General features: G+C 41.7%; 1 protein-coding gene across 1 annotated transcript in view; it reads left to right on the top strand.

Moving 5' to 3' along the window:
* Nucleotides 1-25,205, top strand: part of RYR2 (ryanodine receptor 2) — a 464,284-nt gene that overhangs the window by 340,273 nt on the left and 98,806 nt on the right. The window contains exons 67-75 of the mRNA XM_048485659.1: nucleotides 478-559; nucleotides 2,306-2,436; nucleotides 4,205-4,525; nucleotides 5,013-5,253; nucleotides 6,561-6,648; nucleotides 11,444-11,536; nucleotides 13,570-13,740; nucleotides 15,530-15,589; nucleotides 21,287-21,421. Coding sequence (XP_048341616.1) covers nucleotides 478-559; nucleotides 2,306-2,436; nucleotides 4,205-4,525; nucleotides 5,013-5,253; nucleotides 6,561-6,648; nucleotides 11,444-11,536; nucleotides 13,570-13,740; nucleotides 15,530-15,589; nucleotides 21,287-21,421 — 1,322 coding nt within the window. The remainder of the gene's footprint in view (nucleotides 1-477; nucleotides 560-2,305; nucleotides 2,437-4,204; nucleotides 4,526-5,012; nucleotides 5,254-6,560; nucleotides 6,649-11,443; nucleotides 11,537-13,569; nucleotides 13,741-15,529; nucleotides 15,590-21,286; nucleotides 21,422-25,205) is intronic.

Genomic DNA, 25,205 nt, shown 5'->3' with positions numbered 1-25,205 from the left:
GTTAGAAATGGTGTATACTCTTTATATAACTTTTATTACCGTAATACTAATAAAAATGTAACCAGCAAAGCTTTATTACTCAGAGGACATAGAGAAAACTAACAAAGCACCATTTCCCTCCATTGTCCTCTATTAATAGCTATGCATCCTAATTACCTGTGCAATAATGTATGCTCAAATTTGAAGTGAGTTTGGAACAGAGGTATAGCTAGGGAAAATGGAGCCCGGTGCAAAATCTGAGTTTTGTGCCCGCCCACCCTTTCCCCACCCCCCCATGGGCAGCTGCCCTCCCCCACTACGCCCCCTCCCTTGATCTCCTGGCTCAAGCATTTGTGGAGTTCTGGGCAAACTAGGTCTCTTTAATAATTAAAGCAGATTAAACTGTAATGAGATTATATCCATTTTTAGCTACTTTTTGCAGAGTGGTGAAATACTGTACAATAAAATGTGTTCTCACTTTTATTTTCCATTTTTTAGTGGAGGATGTTCAGGTCTCTTGTTACAGAATATTGGCAAGTTTATATGCTCTGGGAACCACCAAGAGTATCTATGTGGAGCGGTAAGACAGATCTGGTTTTATTTTAAAAATATGGAAATAAAAATTGGCTTGTGTGAGTGCAGCTATAGAAATGCTTAAAGTACACAAACTGAACTTTGGAATCTCTCTGGGGTTATTTGACATTGAAAGAAAAAATAATAAAGTACTGATTATTTTTCTTTGTTTTAGTAATTCACGCTTCATATGTTCCAAGACTATTCTTTGCCCATCTACATGAGGGGTTTCCACACTGGCGTAATGCCCATTGGCAAGGTGGGCAGCTGCCCAGGGCATCCCCTTGTGGGGGGCATCAAAATGCTGGGTTCGTTTTTGGGTATTTTAGTGGTTTTCCATTTTTGGCCTGCAGGGGGCGTAGTTTTTAGGCTAGTGGCACCGAAATTTCAGCGTATCATCAGGAGACTGTCCTTATGCTACCCCCCCAGGTTTGGTGAGGTTTGGTTCAGGGAGTCCAAAGTTATGGACTCCCAAAGGGGGTGCCCCCATCCCCCATTGTTTCAAATGGGAGCTAATAGGAGATGGGGGCTACAGTTTTGATGGTCCATAACTTTGGCCCCCCTGAACCAAACTGCACCAAACTTGGGAGGTATCATTAGAGCAGTCCCCTGATGAGACTCCAAAAGTTTTGAGACTGTGCCTTCAGAAATGTGCCCCCCACAGCCTGCAACCCCCATTGACAGCAATGCAGAAAACTCAATGAAGAACAAAGATTCTTGGGCAAATTTCTGGGATGTTCCTGTAGGGGGTGCATTTTTGGATGTATCGGCACCAAAATTTCAGGGTACCAACTGGAGATGATGGCACCCCCCAAGTTTGGTTCAGTTTGGTTCAGGGGGTCCAAAGGATTGCTTGGACCCTCAAAAGGGTAGCCCCCAATCTCCTTAGCAAGAAGAATGGATGCGGATGGGGCACCCCTTTCGAGGTCCATAACTTTTGGACCCCCAAAATTCAAACTGCACCTGCAAAGTAGAGGGGGAGTACCATAAGGAATGAGGATTTTCTAGATGATACCCTTGAAGAAAAATTTTGGTGCCGATACATCCAAAAATGCGCCCCTTCCTTTCAGGAACATCCCAGAAATTTGCCTGCTAATCTTTGTTCTGCATTGAGTTTTCTGCATTGGCTGTCCATGGGGGTTGCAGGCTGGGGGGGGGGACACTTCTGAAGGCACAGTCTCAAAACTTTCAGGGTCTCATCATGAGACTGCCGTGATGATAATTTAGGAGTTTATGCGGTTTCTGTTCTCAGGGGGACCAAAAGCTATGGACCCTCAAAACTGTAGCCCCCATCTCCTGCTGAATTAGCTTCATTTTGAAAAAATAGGGGATGGGGGCACCCCCTTTGGGAGTCCATAACTTTGGACTCCTTGAACCAAACCTCACCAAACTTGGGGAGTAGCATAAGGACAGTCTCCTGATGATATGCTGAAAATTCATGGTGCTGATATGTCTAAAAAGGCATTCCCCGGCGTGTTCTAATGTCCTGGTGCAAAAAAATTTTTGGTCGTGGTAGAGTGGACGCCCATGGGGGGGGGCACCCAACTCAGGTTTTGCCCAGGGCTACAGTTTGCCCAGGGCTGCCTCGTTACGCCCCTGGGTTTCCAGTTATTATGTTAGTACTTATAATACTCAAAAATGTGAAGTTTGCAATAAAAAATAAAATAGGAATGATTCTAAGCTAGCTGTAAATGTATTCAATTAAGAGATGGTAATAATAATTAAGTAGTAACAGGACTGTTTAAATTTTCAGGCAGCGCTCAGCTTTAGGAGAATGCTTAGCTGCTTTTGCTGGTGCCTTTCCTGTGGCATTTTTGGAAACTCATCTGAACAAACACAACACATATTCTATTTACAACACCAAATCTGCAACAGAAAGAGCAGGTACACAGAATGCTTCCTTACATAATTATGTTGAAAGCTGAATATTTGTATATATACCTGAACTTATATATGTGCTTTTCACTTTATGGTCCTCCTCAAAGTATATGGCTACTAGTTACTATTAGTTTAGTTCCAAGGACATAAAAGGTTCTAGAGTTAGATCTTAAATAGATAAAATAGATAAAATAAGAAATGATAGGGTTTTAGATGTCAGTGAAATTAAAAGGCTTACTTCTAGGTTATATGGTTAAAAGCTCCATGCAGTTGTTATTTATAGACCAATTTTATCACAAAATGTAATAAATACTTTTTATTTTTTATTTTTCATTTTCAGCTTCAGATATTTTGGGTGGGTAACTTCATAGTTGTGAGAGTTCACTACAAATGTCTGTCAAAGGGTTTATTATTCATTAGCCACTTGAGTTTTTGAATATCTCATTTCATCTTGGTTCGTTTATTTTCAAATAGGTTCATTTAAAGGGTCACAGTATTGTATTTTAACTGAAATATAAGTGATATGTAACACTAGTAAAGTTTCACAAACTTTTACACCTTTTGAGGAGCTTTCAACACACACACACACACACACACACACACACACACACACACACACACACACACACACACACACACACTCTTTTACTACAGAAGAACTTGGTTTTTTGTTTCACCTTTCTCTCCTGTAAGGAGTCTCAAAGTGGGTTACAAAATCCTTCCCTTCCTATCCCCACAATAGACAACTTGTGAAGTAGGTGGTGCTGAGAGAGTTTTGACGAACTGTGACTAACCCAAGGTCACCCAGCATCTTTCATGTGTAGGAGCAAGGAAACAAATCCAGTTCACCAGATGAGAGTCCGCCACCGATGTAATGTAATAGGGAATCAAACCTGGTTCTCCAGATTAGAGTTCACCACTCTTAACCATTATACCATGCTGGCTCCTCTTAAAACCCACTTAAACTGAATCTCTGATGTGAATGTAAGAAAAGCCATGATGGATCAGAAGAAGACCCATCAAGACCCAGAAGTCTTTTCACATAGTGGCCAACCAGGTGCCTCTAGAAAGTTCATGAACAAGATAAGAACATAAGAACATAAGAACTAGCCTGCTGGATCAGACCAGAGTCCATCTAGTCCAGCATTCTGCTACTCGCAGTGACCCACCAGGTGCCTTTGGGAGCTCACATGCAGGATGTGAAAGCAATGGCCTTCTGCTGCTGCTGCTCCTGAGCACCTGGTCTGCTAAGGCATTTGCAATCTGAGATCAAGGAGGATCAAGATTGGTAGCCAAGCAGACTGACTTCTCCTCCATAAATCTGTCCAAGCCCTTTTTAAAGCTATCCAGGTTAGTGGCCATCACCACCTCCTGTGGCAGCATATTCCAAACACCAATCACACGTTGCGTGAAGAAGTGTTTCCTTTTATTAGTCCTAATTCTTCCCCCCAGCATTTTCAATGAATGCCCCCTGGTTCTAGTATTGTGAGAAAGAGAGAAAGCAGCAGAGCTAATAAATCAACATTTGAGAATATGCAAAAATGCAGACGAACAACTGGGAAGCTTTAAAAAATAATTAACTTTTTTGCACCCTTTAAATGGCAGTTTTTTTTATAAGAAGTTGTGAATATGAATAACCACATATCAGACAAATTTGGTACAACACTAGTGATATATCAAAATATTTATTGAAAGAGGGAGCTGATCAGAATTTATTCAGAGTTTATTCATCATTGCTATTAAATTGTTGTTAATGGTGATGTGATTCTTCTAGGTCTCAACTTACCAAACAGTGTAGAAGAGCTTTGTCCAAACATTCCTTCCCTGGAGAAACTAATGGAAGAAATCGTGGAATTAGCAGAATCTGGCATCCGCTATACCCAAATGCCTCATGTTATGGAAGTAGTTTTGCCCATGCTGTGTAGCTACATGTCACATTGGTGGGAATATGGGCCAGAAAACAACCGTGACGGGAGTGAAATGTGCTGCACAGCTTTGACTTCAGAGCATATGAATACTCTTCTAGGAAATATATTGAAAATCATACATAATAACCTGGGCATTGATGAAGGAGCTTGGATGAAGAAATTAGCAGGTAAAATAATAAGACAATAGTATGCAGTACTTGTTTTTTTCCCTTTTGCTTTGTTTCCACTATTTGTTTTAAATGATCAGTATTACCTTGGGTAATAAGCTGAAAGAGCACTGTATTTATACAGAAACTGAGAAATATGAATAGAGATTATTTTAGCAACAGCATTCTTGTTGGCTTAATCAATGGCAGAGGACAAGGCCAGAAAGATAGATCCTCTGGAATTCTAGATTATCTTTTTAATAGAAGGAGCTGGGGGGGAGGGGGGGAGTAGTAGGAAGGGTCAGAATCCTGGATATGAGTGGAGATAAACTGAATATAATAGGTTTACATACACATCAAAGATTACCACAATCTTTTCTAATAGCAGAAAAGTCTGTGAAGAGTGGGAAGCAATGGAGCCAACATTAAAGGTCTACTGGGGAAATAATGGCTTTGATTTTAGCTTAACAAATGAACGATGTATAATATTAATGGGTTCCCTACCTAGTGTTTTCTCAGCCTATCATCAGCAAAGTGAAGCCTCAGCTGTTGAAAAGTCATTTTCTGCCACTGATGGAGAAATTGAAGAAAAAAGCAGCAATGGTCATATCTGATGAAGAACATTTAAGAGCAGAAGGTAGAGGAGACATGTCTGAGGCAGAATTGTTAATCCTAGATGAATTCACTACTCTAGCAAGGGACCTTTATGCCTTCTACCCTTTGCTGATAAGATTTGTGGATTACAACAGGTATGTGGAGTGCTGGTCAAGAAAGACCTTCAATGTTTATTGAATTATGTTTAGGGAACACCCATGCTGAAAAGGTGTAATCAGTTATCTATAAGAATTATTGTACAAGTATAGTACTAGTACAAATTATTCTATAGATTCTAACCTGGTATCTAAAGTGACTAGCACAAGGAACAATTTCTCGACCTCATACTTTTTGTGAGTGCTGCTGTCCTGTCATAAGAGGAGGAATCAGCTACCAGGATTTGAATAGGAGTATTTTAAAGGAGCCCAGTATAGAACAGAATGATTCTTGATGCAGATAGCAGAAATTTAATTTTGGCAGGAGCCCTGCTGTATAACAGCAATCTTATGAAGTGTTATAGTAGAGTACAAAAGTAAGATGACAGTTCTGTATTTGACTTTCTAAACAGAAAACTATACAAATGCTTGTAAGGAACCCACAACCATTTTAAATGATGTGTGATGATTTTTTTTATAATCTAGCATCTCCAACCCTCCTTTCCCATTGCTCCTCTCAAAATTGCCCCTTCCTAAAACTGCTGGCCATTTTTAGGGTTTCCTTATATGAACTTGATTTTTCAGATAGTATGTAGTGATACAGCTGAGTTTTCTATTGAATGCATGTATGATGCATGTTTTGGACTACATCTTAGGTTGTATGCATAAAACATTCTAAAATTTCATGTTTATTTAAAAAGCAGAGCATGAATATTTCTTCTATCTTTGTAGCTAAATTTGCATCCCTCATCTTCATATGGTACAAAGGTAGAAAAAATTACTGTACCTGAGAAATACTGTTAATACATATCTAGGTTCTTTAACATATACTGTTATAAAATTATATGCATTACTTTATCCAAATCAGTAATCATTACACCTAATTCTAAATTGGGCCATAGAGAGTAGACTGAAAATGGGATCTGGGATAAACTGAAGGGGTTTTTCTGCAACCCTGGAAGAAGCCTGCAACCAACACTTCGGAGGATTCCAAGCCTTAGTTATTGTCAGTGTGGAAGAGGGTGGAGAGAAACAGACTTAAAAAGTTAAAAGATGGGAGGGAAGCTAAAACTGGAGAAAAGGTAAAAAATCTGGGGATGAGAGAAGACGACAGAAAAAGATAGGGGAAAGAGCGGGCAGAATTAGGTGAATGGATAGATATGTGAGTGAGAGAAAGAAGAGATGCTGCAGGTACTGTCAGGGTAGGCAAAGAGAAAAATAAGGGAAGAAGATAGGGGAAAATATATTTCCCTTCCAAGCTGGTCTTCCATATAAACTTAATAAGCTTTTCATTTATGTAATTTCAGAGCAAAGTGGCTAAAAGAACCTAATCCTGAAGCTGAAGACTTGTTTCGTATGGTTGCTGAAGTATTCATTTACTGGTCAAAATCTCATGTAAATTCACTATTTTTCTTTTATCATAGCTACCTTCCGTGTCATTATAGTGGGTGAATTGATATGGGGAATGGATTCTTTGTATAGTAGCAACCTGTACAGTGAGGGGGATGAGACAGAAACATGTGTACACCAAGCATGTATCAGTGTAATTGTGAACATTGTGTTTCAGGGGGGATGGGTAGTAACTGTCTGCATGAATTCTTCTGTTTCTTCTCCAGGTGCTTATCTCTCTGGCTGTTTCCGCACAGGTGGAATACAGTGCCCCAGGGATGCTAAAAACTGCGTCCCTAGGGAGGGGTTTGCACGGCAGCGCCGGCCTCGCCAACCCCAAGCGGCACTAAGACGCTGCTTCTGAACCTCGCTCCCTGAGCGAGTTTTTTCGAAAGCAGCGTCTTCCAACCTCTGCCGTGCAAATGGCAGCGGCTGGAAGGCGCCATTTCCCCACCACCACCATCGCTGAATGCCGTACCTTGTCTCCAGGCTTCCAGCGCGTCGCAGAGGCCAGGGGACACGCCCCCTGGCCTGCGACTCCAGAGCCGCCGCTCCAGCCTGCGGGGGAGTGTCCCCTGGCCTCTGTGACGCGCCGGAAGCCAGGAGACGAGGTATGGCATTCAGCGACAGCACAGCCTGTGTGAAGGCTGCGCCGCTGCCTGCAGCCCTACTGGGACCGTCTGTGCGAACGGTCTCAGGGGTGTGTGTGCGTTGGCATTGTTTATGCCAACACACCCCTGCACAGCGCCCATGCAGAAAGGGCCTCTGTGTCTGGCTTCTGAAGGCTGAGTGCTTGCTGTTCTTACAACTGTTGCAACTGCTAGCTCAGGGGGGGCAGAGGGAGTGTGACATACTGTGGATAGTTTGATTTGGGAATCAGAACTTTCCTTGCTGTGGTTCCTGATTCATCTTATGCCTTCAATAAAGAGATCTTTGTTTCAAACAAGTGTACTTATTGTCCGGTCAAGTGAGTCTTGACAGTAATATAGCCACTTTTCAGCTGACTCTTGAATCCACACTAAAAGAACAAGTGCACCTTCCTTTTGGTATTTCTCACTCCAAGCCTAACTCTCTTCATTCAGTTTCTTGTACTATAAACTTCAGAGCTAGGCACACGAGCTCCTACGTATACAAGCTGAGAGAAGCTTGTAGGCCCCACCAATCTAAAATAGGGGCTTTCCAATACCTAAAGGGACAATTTGTGGCCAAGCCCCTCGTGTGATATCCAGACACTGACCAGTCCTTCTCTGTAGAAGCTGATGCTTCAAGTAGGACTATTGGGGCTATATTACTACAACTGGTGGTAGCTGCTGGAGTCTTGCACCCATGTGCACCTCACTCAGGAAATGAATAGAACATCAACAGCATCTGGACCCCTTTGCAAAGAAGTCCCAGACCCCCAGTGACTCCCAAGTAAAGATACAGGCACAGACGAATGTGAACAGATGAATATGCTCACTCACCAGGGTAGGACGTTATGTCCCAAGGGCCCTTACAAGCAGATGTCCTATACCTGGTGCACAACTTTTCACCTCCTGACTCAGGAGTTTTGATGGCTGCGGATTTGGGCTGATGTTACGGCCTCCTGTGCGGCCTCCTGTGAAGTCTGATAGCATGCCAGGAACCAGCCAGGGAAACCTACTGGTCTACTGCAGCACTTGCCCACTCACTCAGGCCCTTGGCAGACCATATCTGTGGACTTCGTCACCAACTTGTTGAGGTCCAACAGCCACACAAACATTCTGGTAACAGTGGACCTACTCACCAAGATGACCCACTTCATACCATGCCCAGGTCTTCCCTCTGCTCATGACACCAGCTGGTTGTACTTGAACAACATCTTCTGGCACTGTGGTCTGTCAGAACACATAATTTCAGACCATGGGACCCAATTTCCCTCCCAGTTTTGGCAAACCCTGTGCTCTCTCCTGGGAACCCAGGTACATCTCTTCTTGACTCCCCACCCTCAAACTGATGGCCGGACCGAGTGCACTAATGCCATGCTCAAGGTGATTTGTGAAACATCAACAAGACAACTGGCTCAACCTGCTTCCCATAGCAGAATTCACCTACAATAATGTGGTACATTCCTCCACTCAGCAGACACCTTTCATGGCCAACTATGGATATTAGGCCCAGTTTTTCCCTCAGGAGGTGCTAGCCACTGTAGTTCCAGCTGCAGATGACCTTGCGCAGAAGCTCCAGGCTTTGCACAAAGTTCTGCAGGACCAGATACAGTAAGCAAAATGGGATTACAAGATGGCAGCAAACTGGAAACAATAGCCTGGGAAGATGGTGAAGGTGAACAACGTAGTTTCTCATCCAAACACCTCTCTATCTTGTGGCCTTCCTGGAAACTGGATGGTCAGTTCATGGGCCTTTGATCCATTGTGGAACAAGTCAACCCTTCGACCTATCAGTTGCAACTCTTATGTTCTTATGTTCTTAACTCCCAAGACTTTGAATTCACCCCATGTTCCATCACTTCCTGCTGGTCCCTGTTGCTTCCTCCACTTCCATTGTGGCCATCAGGAATGCTCTCACCACCAGTCATTGTCAAGGGACATGAGGAGTTTGAAGTGGCTCAAATTCTGAACTTGGCATCTCTAATATCTAGTCGGCTCCAATATCTAGTCAACTAGAAGGGGTATGGACCCAAAGATTGGTCTTGGGAACCCACTGAGAACATTCATTCTCCTACATACTTCATTTCCACTGAGCTTGTCCAAGAAAGCCCGGCTTAGGCCCAAATGATGGGGAGGCCACTGGAGAGAGGGGTAGTGTCATGGACCAGCTGGGTCCAGAAGGTATAAGGACTCCTCTATTGAAGAGTCGGCAGGAAGCCCTGGCTCCTGTCCACAACCAGTAGTGGAAGTGGAACAGGAAGAAGCAACTCCTGTGGAGTCAAACATGAACCCACAGCCAGGCACCAGTGCGGTGATCCCACAGAGAGCCGTGGAAAGCCAGATGCCAGCTTGCTCACCTCCCTGATCCCCAGAGCCTCAGGAACAGAGGAGGAGGAGAACACGTAGGGCTATACAGGACAGAAGATGAAGTGTGCACCTGGCAGCCCAACACAGCTCCTGCATGGACAGTGAGGAGGTGTATTTGCAGGAGCAGGTTTGAGGCAGCCCAGCATTATAGACCCTCTGAGTAGCCTTGCCTTTATAAGCAGTTGGAAGGAGCATATCTGCGTGAAAGCAACATGTCGAATTGCTGCTGACCTTGTGGCTCCTGTTTTGAACAATCTGCTCTGCCTTGACCTTTGCCTGAATCTCTGGATTTTTGTTTTTGATTTACCCTTGGGCTTAGCACTGTGAATTTTTTAACTTCTGTGCTTGACTTCTGGAATTCAACATTTACTGTGGAAACTAGGCTCTTTATGTGTGTGTGAGCAGGTAATGGAGAACCACAACAAGGTAGCAACACAAGGATTTGGTAAGATACCTATTAAGCTGAGTGTGGCTAAAGGCATGAGTTCTTGAAAAAAACTGAAGGACGCCCCCCCCCCCCCAACTCTTGTATATTGTATAGTCAAAGGCTTTCACGGCCAAAATCACTGAGATGTTGTGGGTTTTCCGGGTTGTATTCTAGTAGTATTTTTCTCCTGATGTTTTGCTTTGCTGTGGCTGGCATCTTCATAGAGGTTCCAGCCACAAATGCAGGCAAAATGTCAGGAGAAAAAACTCCAGGAACATGGCCACACAACCCAAAAAGCCCCACAACATTCTTTTAGATTGCCATTTACTTGCTTCCAGCAGGCAACCTCCCACTGAACTTTGGGGTAGAAAATGTTGACAGAGAGAAATTTTTCTCTCTTTCTCACAATACTAGAACCAGGGGGCATTCATTGAAAATGCTGGGGGGAAGAATTAGGACTAATAAAAGGAAACACTTCTTCAGCATAGCGTGTGATTGAATTGTTTGGAATATGCTGCCACAGGAGGTGGTGATGGCCACTAACCTGGATAGCTTTAAAGGGGGGGGCTTGGACAGATTTATGGAGAGAAGATGGGTTACTTGGCTCTACCAATCTTGATCCTCTTTGATCTGAAGTTGCAAAATGCCTTAACAGACCAGGTGATGTCCGGGGCAGCAAAAGAGCCAGAAGGCCATTGCTTTCCACATCCTGCACGTGAGCTCCCAAAGGCACCTGGTGGGCCACTGCGAGAGTAGCAGAGAGCTGGACTAGATGGACTCTGGTCTGATCCAGCTGGCTTGTTCTTATGTTCTTATGATGGTGATAGATACTAGGAGTTCATTGCCATATGTGTATATTTATGTCATTGTAGCTTCCCAGACATTCCCTTAAAAAAAAGATGTGTGTTTTTTACATGGAAATTGCACACAGATGAGCTGCAGGAAGAGAAAACCTCCATGGGAAGCCTTCATCAAATGGTGGAGGCAGTAAAATCTACAGCAGTACACAAAAATAGTGGGAGCAACTCTGAAACTGACCACAGCTCTGTCAGCCAGCAGGCAGGAAAAAAGAACCATTTCAGCTGGCAATGCTTATGTTCTCCAAGCTATGGGAACACAAAAAAACAAAATGGATCTTTCTAAAACATCTGCAGGATGTTTTATTTCTGCTGTGTGGAAAGGACCAGTGAGTATTCATTGTGTAAAGGACTGTGTTCTGTCAAAACTGGTCCTCAGAAGGACTGCCTATGCGGATTCATTCAAAAACATGAATACTCATAAATCTGCTTTTTGTTGGGTGAATAATGTATTATGTATTTAACCTGCTTTTTAGTTTGCCAAAAGCGTGCTTTTAACCATAATGTTCTTTATACCATTTCAGAATTTTAAAAGGGAAGAGCAGAACTTTGTTGTGCAGAATGAAATTAACAACATGTCTTTCCTTATTGCTGACACCAAATCCAAGATGTCCAAGGTACAACTATTTAAGAAGTTATATACCGCATTACTTTGCCAAACACTATTTGAGCAGCAAAATAAATCTTGGGATTAGTAATTTCTTGAATTCCACACTCTTTCTGTACTGTTTTCTCTGAGTTGCTGGGACATTTTCAGTAGATTTTTTAAAACTTGCTTAGACTCCTGGTCAAAGTGCCTTTGCTGTTAAGTGGGAGCCTAACAACTCAAGCAGTTAAATGATTATGTACACAGAGTTCTTGTACCCTACGGTTGGAATAGTTTTATAAATGCTGTTGAAGTAAAGTACACTAGTAAAGGATATGATTAATATCACCGTTAACCTTAGAATTGTTTTTTACTTTGAAAGGTAGAGTGCCATCTATATAGATCTTCATTTAGTGCAAATAAAACCAAAAATATACAAAACTGTGTTTATTGGAAAATCAAGAACTGGTTATAAACCTTTCAAAAGATTGCTGTTACCTCAAATTAGCTTATTAAATGCAGCTTTTCTTTAATGGTACACATGATGTTATATAATATCGACCTGCTGCTTAGCATGGAATTTGATTCTTAAAGCAGCTGTACCAGTTCTGTGTTTAGTGCCTATTTGTTTTTGCACAGAACTTTAAAGTTTAACTGTTATCTGGTACTCTGGCTGCAGACTTTATATAACTTCCATGGAACAGAAAGTATTTGCTAACCACAGCTTTTGTTACAATAGAATCCCTTACCTAACGTATGCCTCTTGCACATACTCTTTTTGCTCATCTTGAAGTTCCTGTTTGAGTTTTTTTTTTGTAATGTTCTGCATGTGTTTTACTCCCTTTAGTGGTCATTTCAATATAGCTGAAGATTGAATCTAGTTTATTTCCCTATTTATTTAAGCAGCAGCTTTTGGCTCTTGATAAAATCAGGTATTATATCAAATGGACTTCTAGAGGGAGCAAAACACATGCAAAACTGTTTTTAAAATACTAATGAAACAGTAACTTGGAGACAAAGAAAAAGGGGGAAAGCTCATGAAGGTGATGCGGCATCCTTCAGAGCTTTGATGAACTTTAAAGCCATGTCGAAATAAATTATCATGGCTCTGCTTTTGTGTTATGCTGTAGGAACTGTATTTGAGATTCTTGCTGCATTCTTTGGATGGTTTGTTAAATATGCGATAAGGTCACATAACTTGTTTCTCATTAGTCAAGTGTTCTTATAATTTCTGCCTTTATTTTTGAAATGATGACAGAAACAAACACTTTAAAGTATGAATGTGCCCTTTTAATAGTATATACCTGGTATAAATTATAATCTTATTGAAGACTGTAGGAACAACATGCAGAAAATTTGTGAATTGAAAGATTATTGTAATAGTAAGTACAGGAAGTGAAAATTAAACACATATTGCTGAACATTTGCAAGGAGAGAAAGGTGCAGGGTGGGATCCAAACAGCTTTTACACTCAGTCTAATCCTATTCCCCTCCTTATCACCACTCCTGATCCATGTGGCTTTTATCCATGCAGGTCATGATCCCAAACATAGACTCTTTCTTTCTTTCTTTCTTTCTTTCTTTCTTTCTTTCTTTCTTTCTTTCTTTCTTTCTTTCTTTCTTTCTTTCTTTCTTTCTTTCTTTCTTTCTTTCTTTCTTTCTTTCTTTCTTTCTTTCTTTCTTTCTTTCAGTAAAAGTGGTTGGATTTAATCCATGAAGTATGTTAAGTGAAAATGTTTAAATATTGTTTGATCAAAACAATTATATTATGATAGCAACTGCAAGTAACAGTAGAATAGAGTACAGTTTATTTATGTCTAGGTGGATGAGATGGAAGAGAGGTTATCTTATAAAGAAGATAAAAGTGAAAAGCATAGTTACAGAATATCATTATTTTCCTCTGCCTCTTAATTATTGATGAAAAGCATTTAATGTACAAAATGCTCTTGATTTTTTGAATAGTGTATATTTCCCCATTGTTTGACTCAACACCTCTGTGAGATAGGTGACTGTTTTTCCTATTTTACAGATATTTGAACAAGGATTGTTTCTTACATATTGCAGGCAGCTGTTTCTGATCAGGAAAGAAAAAAAATGAAGCGGAAAGGTGACCGCTACTCAACTCAGACCTCTCTTATTGTGGCAGCATTGAAAAGACTGCTACCTGTTGGGCTAAATATTTGTTCACCTGGTGACCAAGAATTAATTTCCTTGGCAAAAAACAGATTAAGTGTGGTAGGTTAATTACATAGATACTTCTATATCTAGGTGGACATAGAACTGAGGTTCTACTGCTCCCTCTTATGTGTCTAGTAGACTTCTTAATTTTCCTTCTGCTTTTCAAGGGCTTAATTAGAAGTGATAAAGGATGTTTGTTATATAGATCTCCTATGATATTTTTAAAAATTCAAAACATCCATGGGCAATGGTAGCGAGGTTATTGATGCCCGATATGGTAGCCTGAACTGTCACTACAGTATTTACTTTTGTGCAGATTCAGTCACCATTTGAGTTGCATTGGTAACAGATGAACAATAATGGTGGCAGAATTCTTGTGAGGTGAAGGACTTATGTACAAGTTTGTGCATTTCAGGTGCAGCTTCCTGAACTGCTTTTTGAAAATGAGAGGTAAGGAGGATTTGTATAGACATAGGATACACAGGGCTCAAGCATATATTCAGGGAGATCCTTATGCACAATGTCCATCAGCCATATCCTTAATGCATTGTCGAAGGCTTTCACAGCCGGATGGTTCTGGTGGGTTTTCTGGGATGTGGCCATGGTCTGGTGGATCTTGTTCCTAACGTTTCACCTGCATCTGTGGCTGCCATCTTCAGCAGTGTATCACAGAGGGAAGTCTGTTACACACTGTGTCCAGAGAGAAGGAAATGTTTTGGGTATATATTGTCCATGTCCCAGGGTGGAGAACCAATCAGTAAGTGTTTGGGTAGAACTTGTTGTGCAAAAATGTGGTTGATAGTATTGTATTGTGGGTGGGGTTTATCAGTCCAGGGAGTGATTCACCTAAGCTTTGTTAATTCTCAGAGTCTCTTCTTTCCTGTTGAAGTTGTCTTGGTGTTTGTGAATTTCAATGGCCTCCCTGTGCAGTCTGTCAAAGTAACCTTCTGAATTGTCCAGAATTTCAGTGTTTTCAAATAAAATGTTACATCCAGTTTTGTTTAAGACATGTTCTGCAACTGCAGATTTTTCAGGAAGATACCAGTCACAGATGCAGGTGAAACATTAGGAATAAGATCCACCAGACCATGGCCATACACCCCAGAAAACCCACCAGAACCATATCCTTAATGTTAGGCATGATATGCTGTGTGTGTTAGTTTCAAAAGGGCCTGTGGGAAGATTATTTTGTCCAAGTCACAGGCAGCAGGTGGGCAGGTGGGTTGTAAGCTTGCATAAAGTGGCTATCTCATTTGCCCCCCATCAGCTGCTTGAGGAGACTGATTCAGTTTGCCTCATTCTGGAGTCAACCGTGCCTATTTCTATGGAAATGTGGCTACGGAAGAAACCCAAACTCAAGCTACATAGGTGCTAGACATTTGGCGATATCAGTGAATGCAGGTAAATCCCCACAACTGGATGCAGTGCCTTCAAGAACATTGAACTGAATATTACAGCTCAATGGTGACCAGGGAGAAATCTCAGTGAATATCAGTGAAATCTAAACCAGAGTAGAGTTATACCCTGCTATGTCCATTGAAGTCAATGGCCTTGGAAATGTGTAACTGCTTTGGATCACACTGTAAGTAGTTCATGTATATTGATTAGAAGGAAACAAAAAATCTGTTTCTTGATAACAGGCAGACATATATTAATAACAGAGTAAGTATAATATAGCTTAAACTATCTTGCTACCATAGTTTAGAAGCTTGTGGTTCTATTTCAATTACTAGTAGCTACATACTAATACAACTAATCTATTGAAGAATATTGTTGTTTTCTTAACTGCACATGCATTCAAGGCAACTGCATATAAAGTATCTGATATTATGAATATTTTTGACAGAAAGACACAGAGGATGAAGTTCGAGATATTATTCACAATAACCTTCATTTACAGGGCAAGGTAATTTTAATATATCATATATTTGCTTCAGATATTCTTTTTAATAACTCCAGACTGCTTGTGGTGTTTAACATTTCTGCTCTGTATTCTGCCTTTTTTCTATGCTGTAATTTCGCTTGTCCTTTGTTTTACAGGAAATATCAGCTGTGTTTTTTACTGCTGCTGCTAGTTTACATGTCTTTTTAAGAATATCTGTTTAGTTGTCTGCCACTATTGAATAACTTCATGCTATTAGTTAGTAATTCACGGACCCCTGAGTGCAACATTTAACTCATCACAAAAGCCTATATTTTGGTCATATACTTTGCATGTATCCTATACTTCTGTTCTGCCCATGGAAGGCTCTTCTGCTAGATGAAGAGATGGAGGGTGTTTTTCGCTGGTTCCTACATCCCACTTTGGCCCCCATTATGTTCTGGGACAATTCCATTGACCCACAGGAGTGCAATTTCACTGGGGTACAGAAGGCTAAAACAGAAGGTGGAAAACTTGTTCAGTATCAAGTGTGTTGTGCAGAATCTGAGCCCTTGAATCTAAAGGACTAATTGTCTTCGTGAATGGTAATTCACTGTCAGTTTCTCTTGCTTGTAAAAGTAGATCGTATTTACTTGTTCTGAATGATGAAAGGAGTGGGAGGAAATATGTCTTATTTTCTGGCCATAATTTGACGTTGATCGATTACCCACAGGGCAGCTGGAGCACGCTAGCAGCTGGAGCGCGTTGGGGCAAGAAATCTTGTTCCATCGCACTTCCACTTGTCCTGCTTGTGCTTCTTGTTTTCCCCATGGAAAGTGAGAGCACTTCTGGGGTGACTTTTGCACCAGAGAGGCGCAAGGGCAAGGCAGAGCCAGCTGTGGGTAATCAGCTCTTGATTTTAAAGCCCTTTGCATTGATCTTTTAACAAAGATTTGGAGGATGTAGCTGTATCTCAATTACTTCTTCAGTCAGTGTCTGTCCTTGCCTCCTGAACCCTTGATCTTAAGTAAAGAAAAGTTGTAAGATTGTGCTTCATGCACATCTCTCCATTTGAGGGCCCTGGGGATTTTCAGTACCTTAGCAGGATACTGGTATTAACAGGCAATTTACCCTTCCTTTTCACACAGTTCAAATTGACCAGATTACACATAATTCCCTAATCTTTGACACTGTCTTCACTTTTACACTATTTTTGCTCTCTTCATATACTCCAAGCTGGGGCATTTTTTGATCATTGTAGCATTTATATCCAGAATCAGCATATATTGTTTACAATGAATCAGAAGTGAAGGATGGAATCAGAGCACAAGCAAATAAGACATAACAGTGCAATCAAGTGAGGGGAGCAGCTGTGCTGCGGCTAGGAACAGCACAGCCATGGTGCAGCCACACCACCTCCTAAGAGGCTTGCTGCACCATGGCCATCAATCCATAGTGATACTCCCCCTCCCTCTGTGAAATGCTCTATGCAGCACAATGGACTGCACCACTGCTTTTGCTGGTGCAAGTTTGCACAAGCAAATGGGGGTGTTTCCAGGCCAAAAGGACTCAGGAAAGTGACTAATGCTAGTCCTACCCCCAAGAACACCCCCTTTGGTGCCAGCATGAGTTTCTATGCCAGAGCTGCTTCCCTGTCACAGCTGTTCTGGTGCCTCCTTGTGGCACTTCCATGCCACTCCCTGACACCAGTGTATGTGCCCTGGCAGTGGTATAAATGCCCCTGACAACAGCTCTGGGATCATGATACTTCCTCAGCCATTTTGCTCTCTCCCCATGGATTGTACTTGTAAGAGCCATTCTTGTAACACTAAATCACGACTTCACAATGTGTTAACCAAAGGCATAGACTTCTCACTTTCTTGGGGGGGGTGGTGGTGATGATGCACGGGACTGAACCAAGACCAGACCATACTTAGTAATTTATATCAAATTATTTCAATTATTAATATTTTCCTAAATTATATGCCGTTAGCTATATATATATATATACACACTATATATATATATATATATATATATATATATATATACATACATACATACATACATACACACACACACACACACACACACACACACACACACACACACACACACACACACACACTCATAATAGTCTGAATCTCAGTCAAAGAGGGAGGACTTAGTAAGAGGAGAGAAACAATGGCCCTTTCTGCACAGCACAAATAAAACATCTTGAGAATGGGAAAAAAGTCTTTTAGGAAGGAACTCCACACAGGTGTCTCCCCAAAACATCCTCAGGACGTTTTATTTCAGCTCAACCAGGGATTTTTAGAAAATGCTAAATTAGCTATTCTTTTCCCCCAAGATGGGTTGTCTCCTGCTTGCCCTATGCAAACAAACAGGCAGGAAATGTTTTATTTCTCCAGCCCAGTAATATTTACTTTATTGAAGTAAGGTCAAGTACATCAGAATCACCTTACTTTCCATATTTTTGGAACCAGCTTTATCTTTTCTCCCACACTCCACACCCCTTGTACAGTTGCATAGAGACAAATATATGGCTAAAGCAGGGGTAGGGAACCTGCGGCTCTCCAGATGTTCAGGAACTACAATTCCCATCAGCCTCTGTCAGCATGGCCAATTGGCCATGCTGGTAGGGGCTGATGGGAATTGTAGTTCCTGAACATCTGGAGAGCCGCAGGTTCCCTACCCCTGGGCTAAAGAGATCAATATTCCAATCTTCTCCATTGCTTTTTCTCCAAAATTGCAAATCTCAGGATACCAAAATCATCTTAACTTCCACTGGCTGGATCACAGCTCACCTTCCCTAACTCACAGCTTCCAATATTTGGGCAACAGGCTTGTTCTGTTCCCCAAGCAAACTAAAATCAAGTGCCTTGCACTTGGCCAGAACAGAGTGTAAGACCCACAGACAAATAAGTAACAGTTCAAAAACTGTTTAATAATATTAAAAGTTTAGGACTCTGACTCCTCCCATGAAGTCTATCCAATAAAAGAATACTTGCGAAGCTGGAAACGTTTGGAGATGGTTTGAAGAATTTGCAGACACCAACTCTTTCCTTAACTTCTTCTAAGGAAGTCTGTGCTACTTGCTTCTTCTTCTGAGTTCTCCTATTGTCCTCTAACTGGACTCTGTTTCCTTGCAATTATGTTGGAACTGGATTACTGAAAGTATCATGGATCTTCTACACCTTAAACATCTGAGATATTGCTGTCTCCAGCCTTTCCCAGACACCAGAACTAAAAAAAAAAAAAGTAAAGCAGGAACTGCTAACTAATAAAAATACTATAGAGGGCTTCTTAAAGGGACAGGGTTCCCTCCCACAGAATGCTGTGCAAAAGGCAACTAAACCCATTCTAAGGGTACAACTGAGGCTTAAATAAGGAAAATAGTGAGGGTGTCTCTGGGGGTATGACAAGGCTTTTGAATTCTGCCCCCAAACACCAATCTAAGTTTAAAATGGAGATGGAATTTTAAAAATCCTTTATTTGAAGGAAGGCCTGGGTAGTAGAATAACCTTGCCACCTTTGGGGAACCAGTTTTTCTCATGTGATCACATGTGTCCATTCATGTATTTCTTAGCCATGTGTGGAATCTCTAACTTGGGTTCAGGTCAGAATACATCCCCAGAATCTCAACCAGTGTGGGAGAATTAAACTCAGTGTCAGGGGTAAACCTCCTCCTACTTCCACTGGCTAGCTTATAAAACTGGCACATTTATCCCTGTGTTGGGCTAAACCATTTGGAATGACTACTCCACAACTAGAAGCATGTGTGTGCATGTGTGTTTGCCAGCTATCAATAAATGTATAACAGTTGGATGAGTCATTCCTTTGGGTTAAAAGCAGCTTGTTCAGGGCTTGATATAAAAGTCAAAGGGGGAAAAAAGGACTCTAGCCCCAAAGGCTTGCAAAGAAAAAGAAGTGTGCAGCACAAAATTAACCTTTAATGTATTAAGGGTATTAACCTTTAAGGCTCTGCGCGGCCTGGGGCCCGCGTACCTTCGGGACCGCCTTACCCCATATGTCCCTCTACGTTCAGCAGAGGCCAATTTACTGGTGGTCCCCGGCCCCTCAATGATACGGCTGGCTTCCACCCGAGCCAGGGCCTTTACGGCCCTGGCTCCAGCCTGGTGGAACACTCTCCCACCATCTGTCTGGGCCCTGCGGGATCTTGGAGAGTTCCGCAGGGCCTGTAAGACCGAATTGTTCCACCGGGCCTTTGGGGAAGCCGGCCGTTGATGGTGTGCGCCCTTCCTGTTCCTCCCTCTATCATCTTGGGAGCCTATAACATCTATACCGCCCCCTCTCCGGGAGGGGTCTTTTTATCTATTGATAGTTTAATACTGGACATCATCTGACTTACATGGAACGCTGTAATTTTATGTAATTTATGTATTTATTGATTTTAAATGTGACTGCTTGTTGAATTGAATTGTTTATGATGTTTGCTGTCCACCGCCCAGAGCCCTTAGGGGATGGGGCGGTTTACAAATATAATAATAAATAAATAAATAATAAATAAATAAAATGCCCAGTTAACGAGAGAAAGTCCAGACAATTTCATTGGTCAGCACTATTACCTCAGTATTTGACTTAAGGAAATGGAGTAAATCCTGTTAGAGAGAGGACAGAAAGAAAGGAGAAGATCAAGGCATATCAAGGAACCAGATGACTAACCTACCCAGAGAGAAGTGATTTAAAATAAATAGAAATTGGAAAGATTAACAATGTAACCCTATGCCAGGTACTGAAGTCTGAACACACTGATTTCTGTGGACTTAGGTAAAGTTAAAGGTGGTCATTACTGACCTGTGGGGTGACATTACATCATGTTTACTATGCAGACTTTGTTTAGTGTGGTTTGCTGTTGCCTTCCACTGTCATCTACACTTTACCCCTAACAAACTGGGTACTTTGGCATGGTATTGAACTGTACAATATTGAAATAATTTGGCATGGTGAACTATACACTATTGAAAGGATGTTGTTGTCAGATATCTTAGCCCTCTTGGCTCGCATGATGGGATTGGGTAGAGATGGGAGGATGCAGAGGGGAAAACTGGAGGAAAGCTATAATCTAGTAGGTGCTAGACCCAAATGGAGCATTTTTAAACAAAAATGGTCCAGTCTGTGGTGAATGAAGTTACAATTTTGTTTTTTTCTATTGGTGAGACATGGTATAGTAGAACATCACTGTACATAATTAAATTTTCTTAGAGTAATGCCAGTCCACCTATGGAAATATTCATTTCCACAAGGGGAAAACACTTATGCCAACAGAATACATTTTTAGATCCAACTGTGTCTTTTTAGTTGGCATTACTTTGCTTGCTAATCAGTTTGCATTTTAAACCATGCAAAAGTATAGCAAATAAACAGCACATTACTAGCCCAGACTTTGATGCAGATATTCCCTCATACAATTACTTTTAAATGGACTATGCTAATAGCAGCTTGGTGTTTCAAGAAAAATAAATGGAAAAGGCATCAGGTATCCTGTTGTTCTGCAGTTAAATTTCTGTGGACTATATCTTGCTGTGTAATGTCTCATTCATAGACTAGTCAGCCTGGTGAGAAAGATGGGATTAGAGTTTTATGGGATGGAGCCTGGGTGGGCCACATTGATCTGCCATTGCCTCGTTATGTAAAGAAAGATCATGAAAATGCTACTAGCAGTTTGATTCTTCAATTCTGATGCTTCATGTATTTTTGTAAATTCTCATGTTCTTGCAGCTTGAAGATCCTGCCATTAGGTGGCAGATGGCTCTTTACAAAGAATTACCAAACAGGACTGAAGTTACTTCGGATCCAGAGAAAACAGTGGAACGGGTCCTAGATATAGCCAGCGTACTTTTTCATCTGGAACAGGTGAGGTATAGTTTTAAAACTTTTCAGTATTTTAACTTATTGTCACAGCCACCCCTTCACCCAAAGAATTACAATTGCTCACTGTAGAGAATGTTTTAAAATACAGTTCTAAAATAGCTTAAAATAGCTTTTTCTGTTGTTTTACAGAAGTTTCAGGGGATTTACATTTTCTTCTCCCCCACCCCTGCCCTTGAGGCAGCTTCCTCTGTTCCTCTTTCTGACTTTATGTTTGAAGACTGAATCAGTCAAACAAGAAGCCTGCTTTGTAACTGCTACACTTTTTCAGGCCCCAACTTTGGTAATGTTGACACTGTAATATTGAGGGGGCTAGAAATAAAGAAAAAACACAACAGCCAAGCTACAAATACATGCATCACTAAGATACACCTGTTCAACGGTTGTTTTCATCAATACCTAGGGTTGCAAGGTCCCCTCTGGCCCCCAGAGGTGTGTGGTTGTCATATCCAGACTGGGAAACTCCTGGAGATTTGGGGACTGAGCCTGGAGAGGACAGGGGTCTCAGTGGGTCACAGTACTGTAGAGTCCACCTTCCAAAGCATCCATTTCCTTCAGAGCAACTGATCCTGTAGTCTGGAGACAAAACTGTAATTCCAGGGGATCCCCAGATCCACCCGACCTCCCTATCAAACCTACTGTGTGTTTCCTTTAAGCCTCTCACTTCCTCATAATAAGCCGAGTGAATGCCAGTTGGCTCTCTGAGTCCAGGTGCTGCACTCACTAAGGACTAGATGTCTAAGAGGTCAACAGATACCTCAATTTTAAAAACAAAAGTATGTGTGTGTGTATGAAATATATTAAAAGTTTGTGGGGTATTAAATTTAAGTGGCTAGTTCTAGATATGTAAACAGGGTGGCTTCCACAGGGATTTCTTCTTCCCATTTGGAACAGGAAGCTGACCTTAACAGATTCAAAGAAAGTTGATCATTATGTAAACCACGACTCTGCTCTCTGATGAACTCTGTGGGACATATTTGTATGTCAGAATCACTGTCAGCCGCAGAAAGCATTTTCTTTCTTATTTAACCACCATCACTTCCATACAGTGCTGAACTATTCAGCCTTATGTTGGTACTCAGAGTACTCACCAAATTGTTATTTGCCCTAATGGCATACTTCAGACGGCAATATTTTTACCTGCATACTTGAATGTAATTTTCATCTATTCTTCACCCAGGAGCTTAAGGCAGAATGATATTCATACCATTCTGTGATACTATAGAAATCACAGGGTTTTTTTATTCACATTGGAAAGAGCCATTGCCTAGCACTTAGGAATGATCAAGCAGAGTATTTCCATGGTTGAAGTCTGAGCAATTTTGTTGATTTGTCCCTCCAACTGGCTTTTGATGTATCCCTGCTTCCTGTTCCAAGGGGACCAAGAATTCCTTTTGGGAGCCAAAACAAATAGGAATTAATAATATGATATTTTCTTAGTCATCACTCTTATAATTTAGCTCCAGGAGGAATATCTGTCATGTTCTTTGTGGTTTTCTTTTCATGTTTCATGTTCATGTTCATAAATGACCTGGAAGTAGGGGTGGGTAGCGTGGTGGCCAAGTTTGCAGATGATACCAAATTATGTAGGGTGGTGAGAACCACAAAGGATTGCGAGGAGCTCCAAGCGGACCTTGATAAATTAGGTGAGTGGGCTAAGAAATGGCAAATGCAGTTCAATGTAGCAAAATGCAAAGTGATGCACATAGGGGCAAAAAATCCAAACTTCACATACACGCTACAGGGGTCAGTGCTATCAGTCACAGACCAGGAAAGGGATTTGGGCGTCTTAGTTGATAGTTCCATGGGAATGTCAACTCAATATATGGCAGCTGTGAAAAAGGCAAACTCTATGCTGGGGATAATTAGGAAAGGAATTGATAATAAAACTGCAAAGATGGTCATGCCCTTATATAAAGCCGTGGTGCGACCGCACTTGGAGTACTGTGTTCAGTTCTGGTCGCCACATCTCAAAAAGGATATTGAAGAGATAGAAAAAGTGCAGAGAAGGCCAACGAGGATGATTGAGGGACTGGAGCACCTTCCTTATGAGGAAAGGCTGCAGCGTTTGGGACTCTTTAGTTTGGAGAGGAGACGTCTGAGGGGGGATATGATTGAAGTCTATAAAATTATAGAAAATGTTGACAGAGAGAAATTTTTCTCTCTTTCTCACAATACTAGAACCAGGGGGCATTCACTGAAAATGCTGGGGGGAAGAATTAGAACTAATAAAAGGAAACACTTCTTCACACAACGTGTGATTGGTGTTTAGAATATGCTGCCACAGGAGGTGGTGATGGCCACTAACCTGGATAGCTTTAAAAAGGGCTTGGACAGATTTATGGAGGAGAAGTCGATTTATGGCTACCAATCTTGATCCTCCGTGATCTCAGATTGCAAATGCCTTAACAGTCCAGGTGCTCGGGAGCAACAGCCGCAGAAGGCCATTGCTTTCACATCCTACATGTGAACTCCCAAAGGCACCTGGTGGGCCACTGCGAGTAGCAGAGAGCTGGACTAGATGGACTCTGGTCTGATCCAGCTGGCTTGTTCTTATGTTCTTATGTTCTTATGTTCATGTTCTTTATTGTGGCTGATGAAACCTTCATCCTCTTATGAAGCCATCATGAAGCATAAGCATAAGCATTTTATTGTCATTGTGCACGCACAATGAAATTTACAGCAGCATTCCTCGATGCACACAATTTCAGACTCATACATCATACTCATACAATTTCATACAATACATCATACTCATACAATTTCAGACTCATACCCCATACTCACTTTCCCCTTCCTCCACCCATCCCTACACAGCCCCAAACACATCAACACGAAGCCGCGGAGTTTATCATAGCCACAGCTCTAGAGTAGAAGCTGTCTCTAAGCCTCTTTGTCCTAGATTTGATAGTCCTGTATCGCCTACCAGATGGTAGCAGTTCAAAAAGAGAGTGTGCTGGATGAGACGGGTCCCTCAGAATATTTTGGGCTTTTTTTAGGCTTCGGGAATTATAGAGTTCTTCCAAGGAGGAGAGAGGGCAGCTGATAATCCTTTGTGCAGTAGTGATCACCCTTTGGCGCGCCTTCCTATCTGCCACTGTGCAACTGGAGAACCGTACACAGATGCAGTAGGTTAAGACACTCTCTATAGCACAGCGGTAAAAGGACACCAGGAGTTTTCCATCCAGTTGTTGCTTCCTTAAAAGTCTCAGATAGTACAGTCTTTGCTGGGCCTTTTTAACCACCGCGGCAGTCTGTATGCCCCAGGTGAAGTCCTCTTTAATCATGACACCCAGAAATTTAAAACTAGCCACCCGCTCTACTTGATCTCCATTTATAGTCAAGGGCTGAATTTCTGAACTATTCCTTCTATAGTCCACTATAAGCTCCTTTGTCTTGTTAGTATTAAGAACCAGGTTATTTTCCCTGCACCATGAGAGCAGTCGGTCCACCTCACTCCGTTAGGCAGACTCATCCCCTCCAGAGATGAGCCCCACCACCGTTGTGTCATCGGCGAATTTGATAATGGTGTTACTATAATAGACAGGAGTACAATCATATGTATAAAGGAAGAACAATAAAGGACTCAACACACAGCCCTGTGGCTTTCCCATATTTAGAGTAAGAACTGAGGAAACCCGATTTCCCAGTCGAACCCTCTGGGAACGTCCAGGCAAGAAGTCCCTAATCCACAAACAGATTGAATGTGAGAGTCCAAGATCCACAAGTTTTGTCACCAGTCTTTGTGGCAAGATTGTATTAAATGCGG

The sequence above is a fragment of the Sphaerodactylus townsendi genome, linkage group LG01 (assembly GCF_021028975.2).
Source record: "Sphaerodactylus townsendi isolate TG3544 linkage group LG01, MPM_Stown_v2.3, whole genome shotgun sequence".
NCBI lineage: Eukaryota > Metazoa > Chordata > Lepidosauria > Squamata > Sphaerodactylidae > Sphaerodactylus > Sphaerodactylus townsendi.
This window is presented reverse-complemented; position numbering and strand designations above follow the sequence as displayed.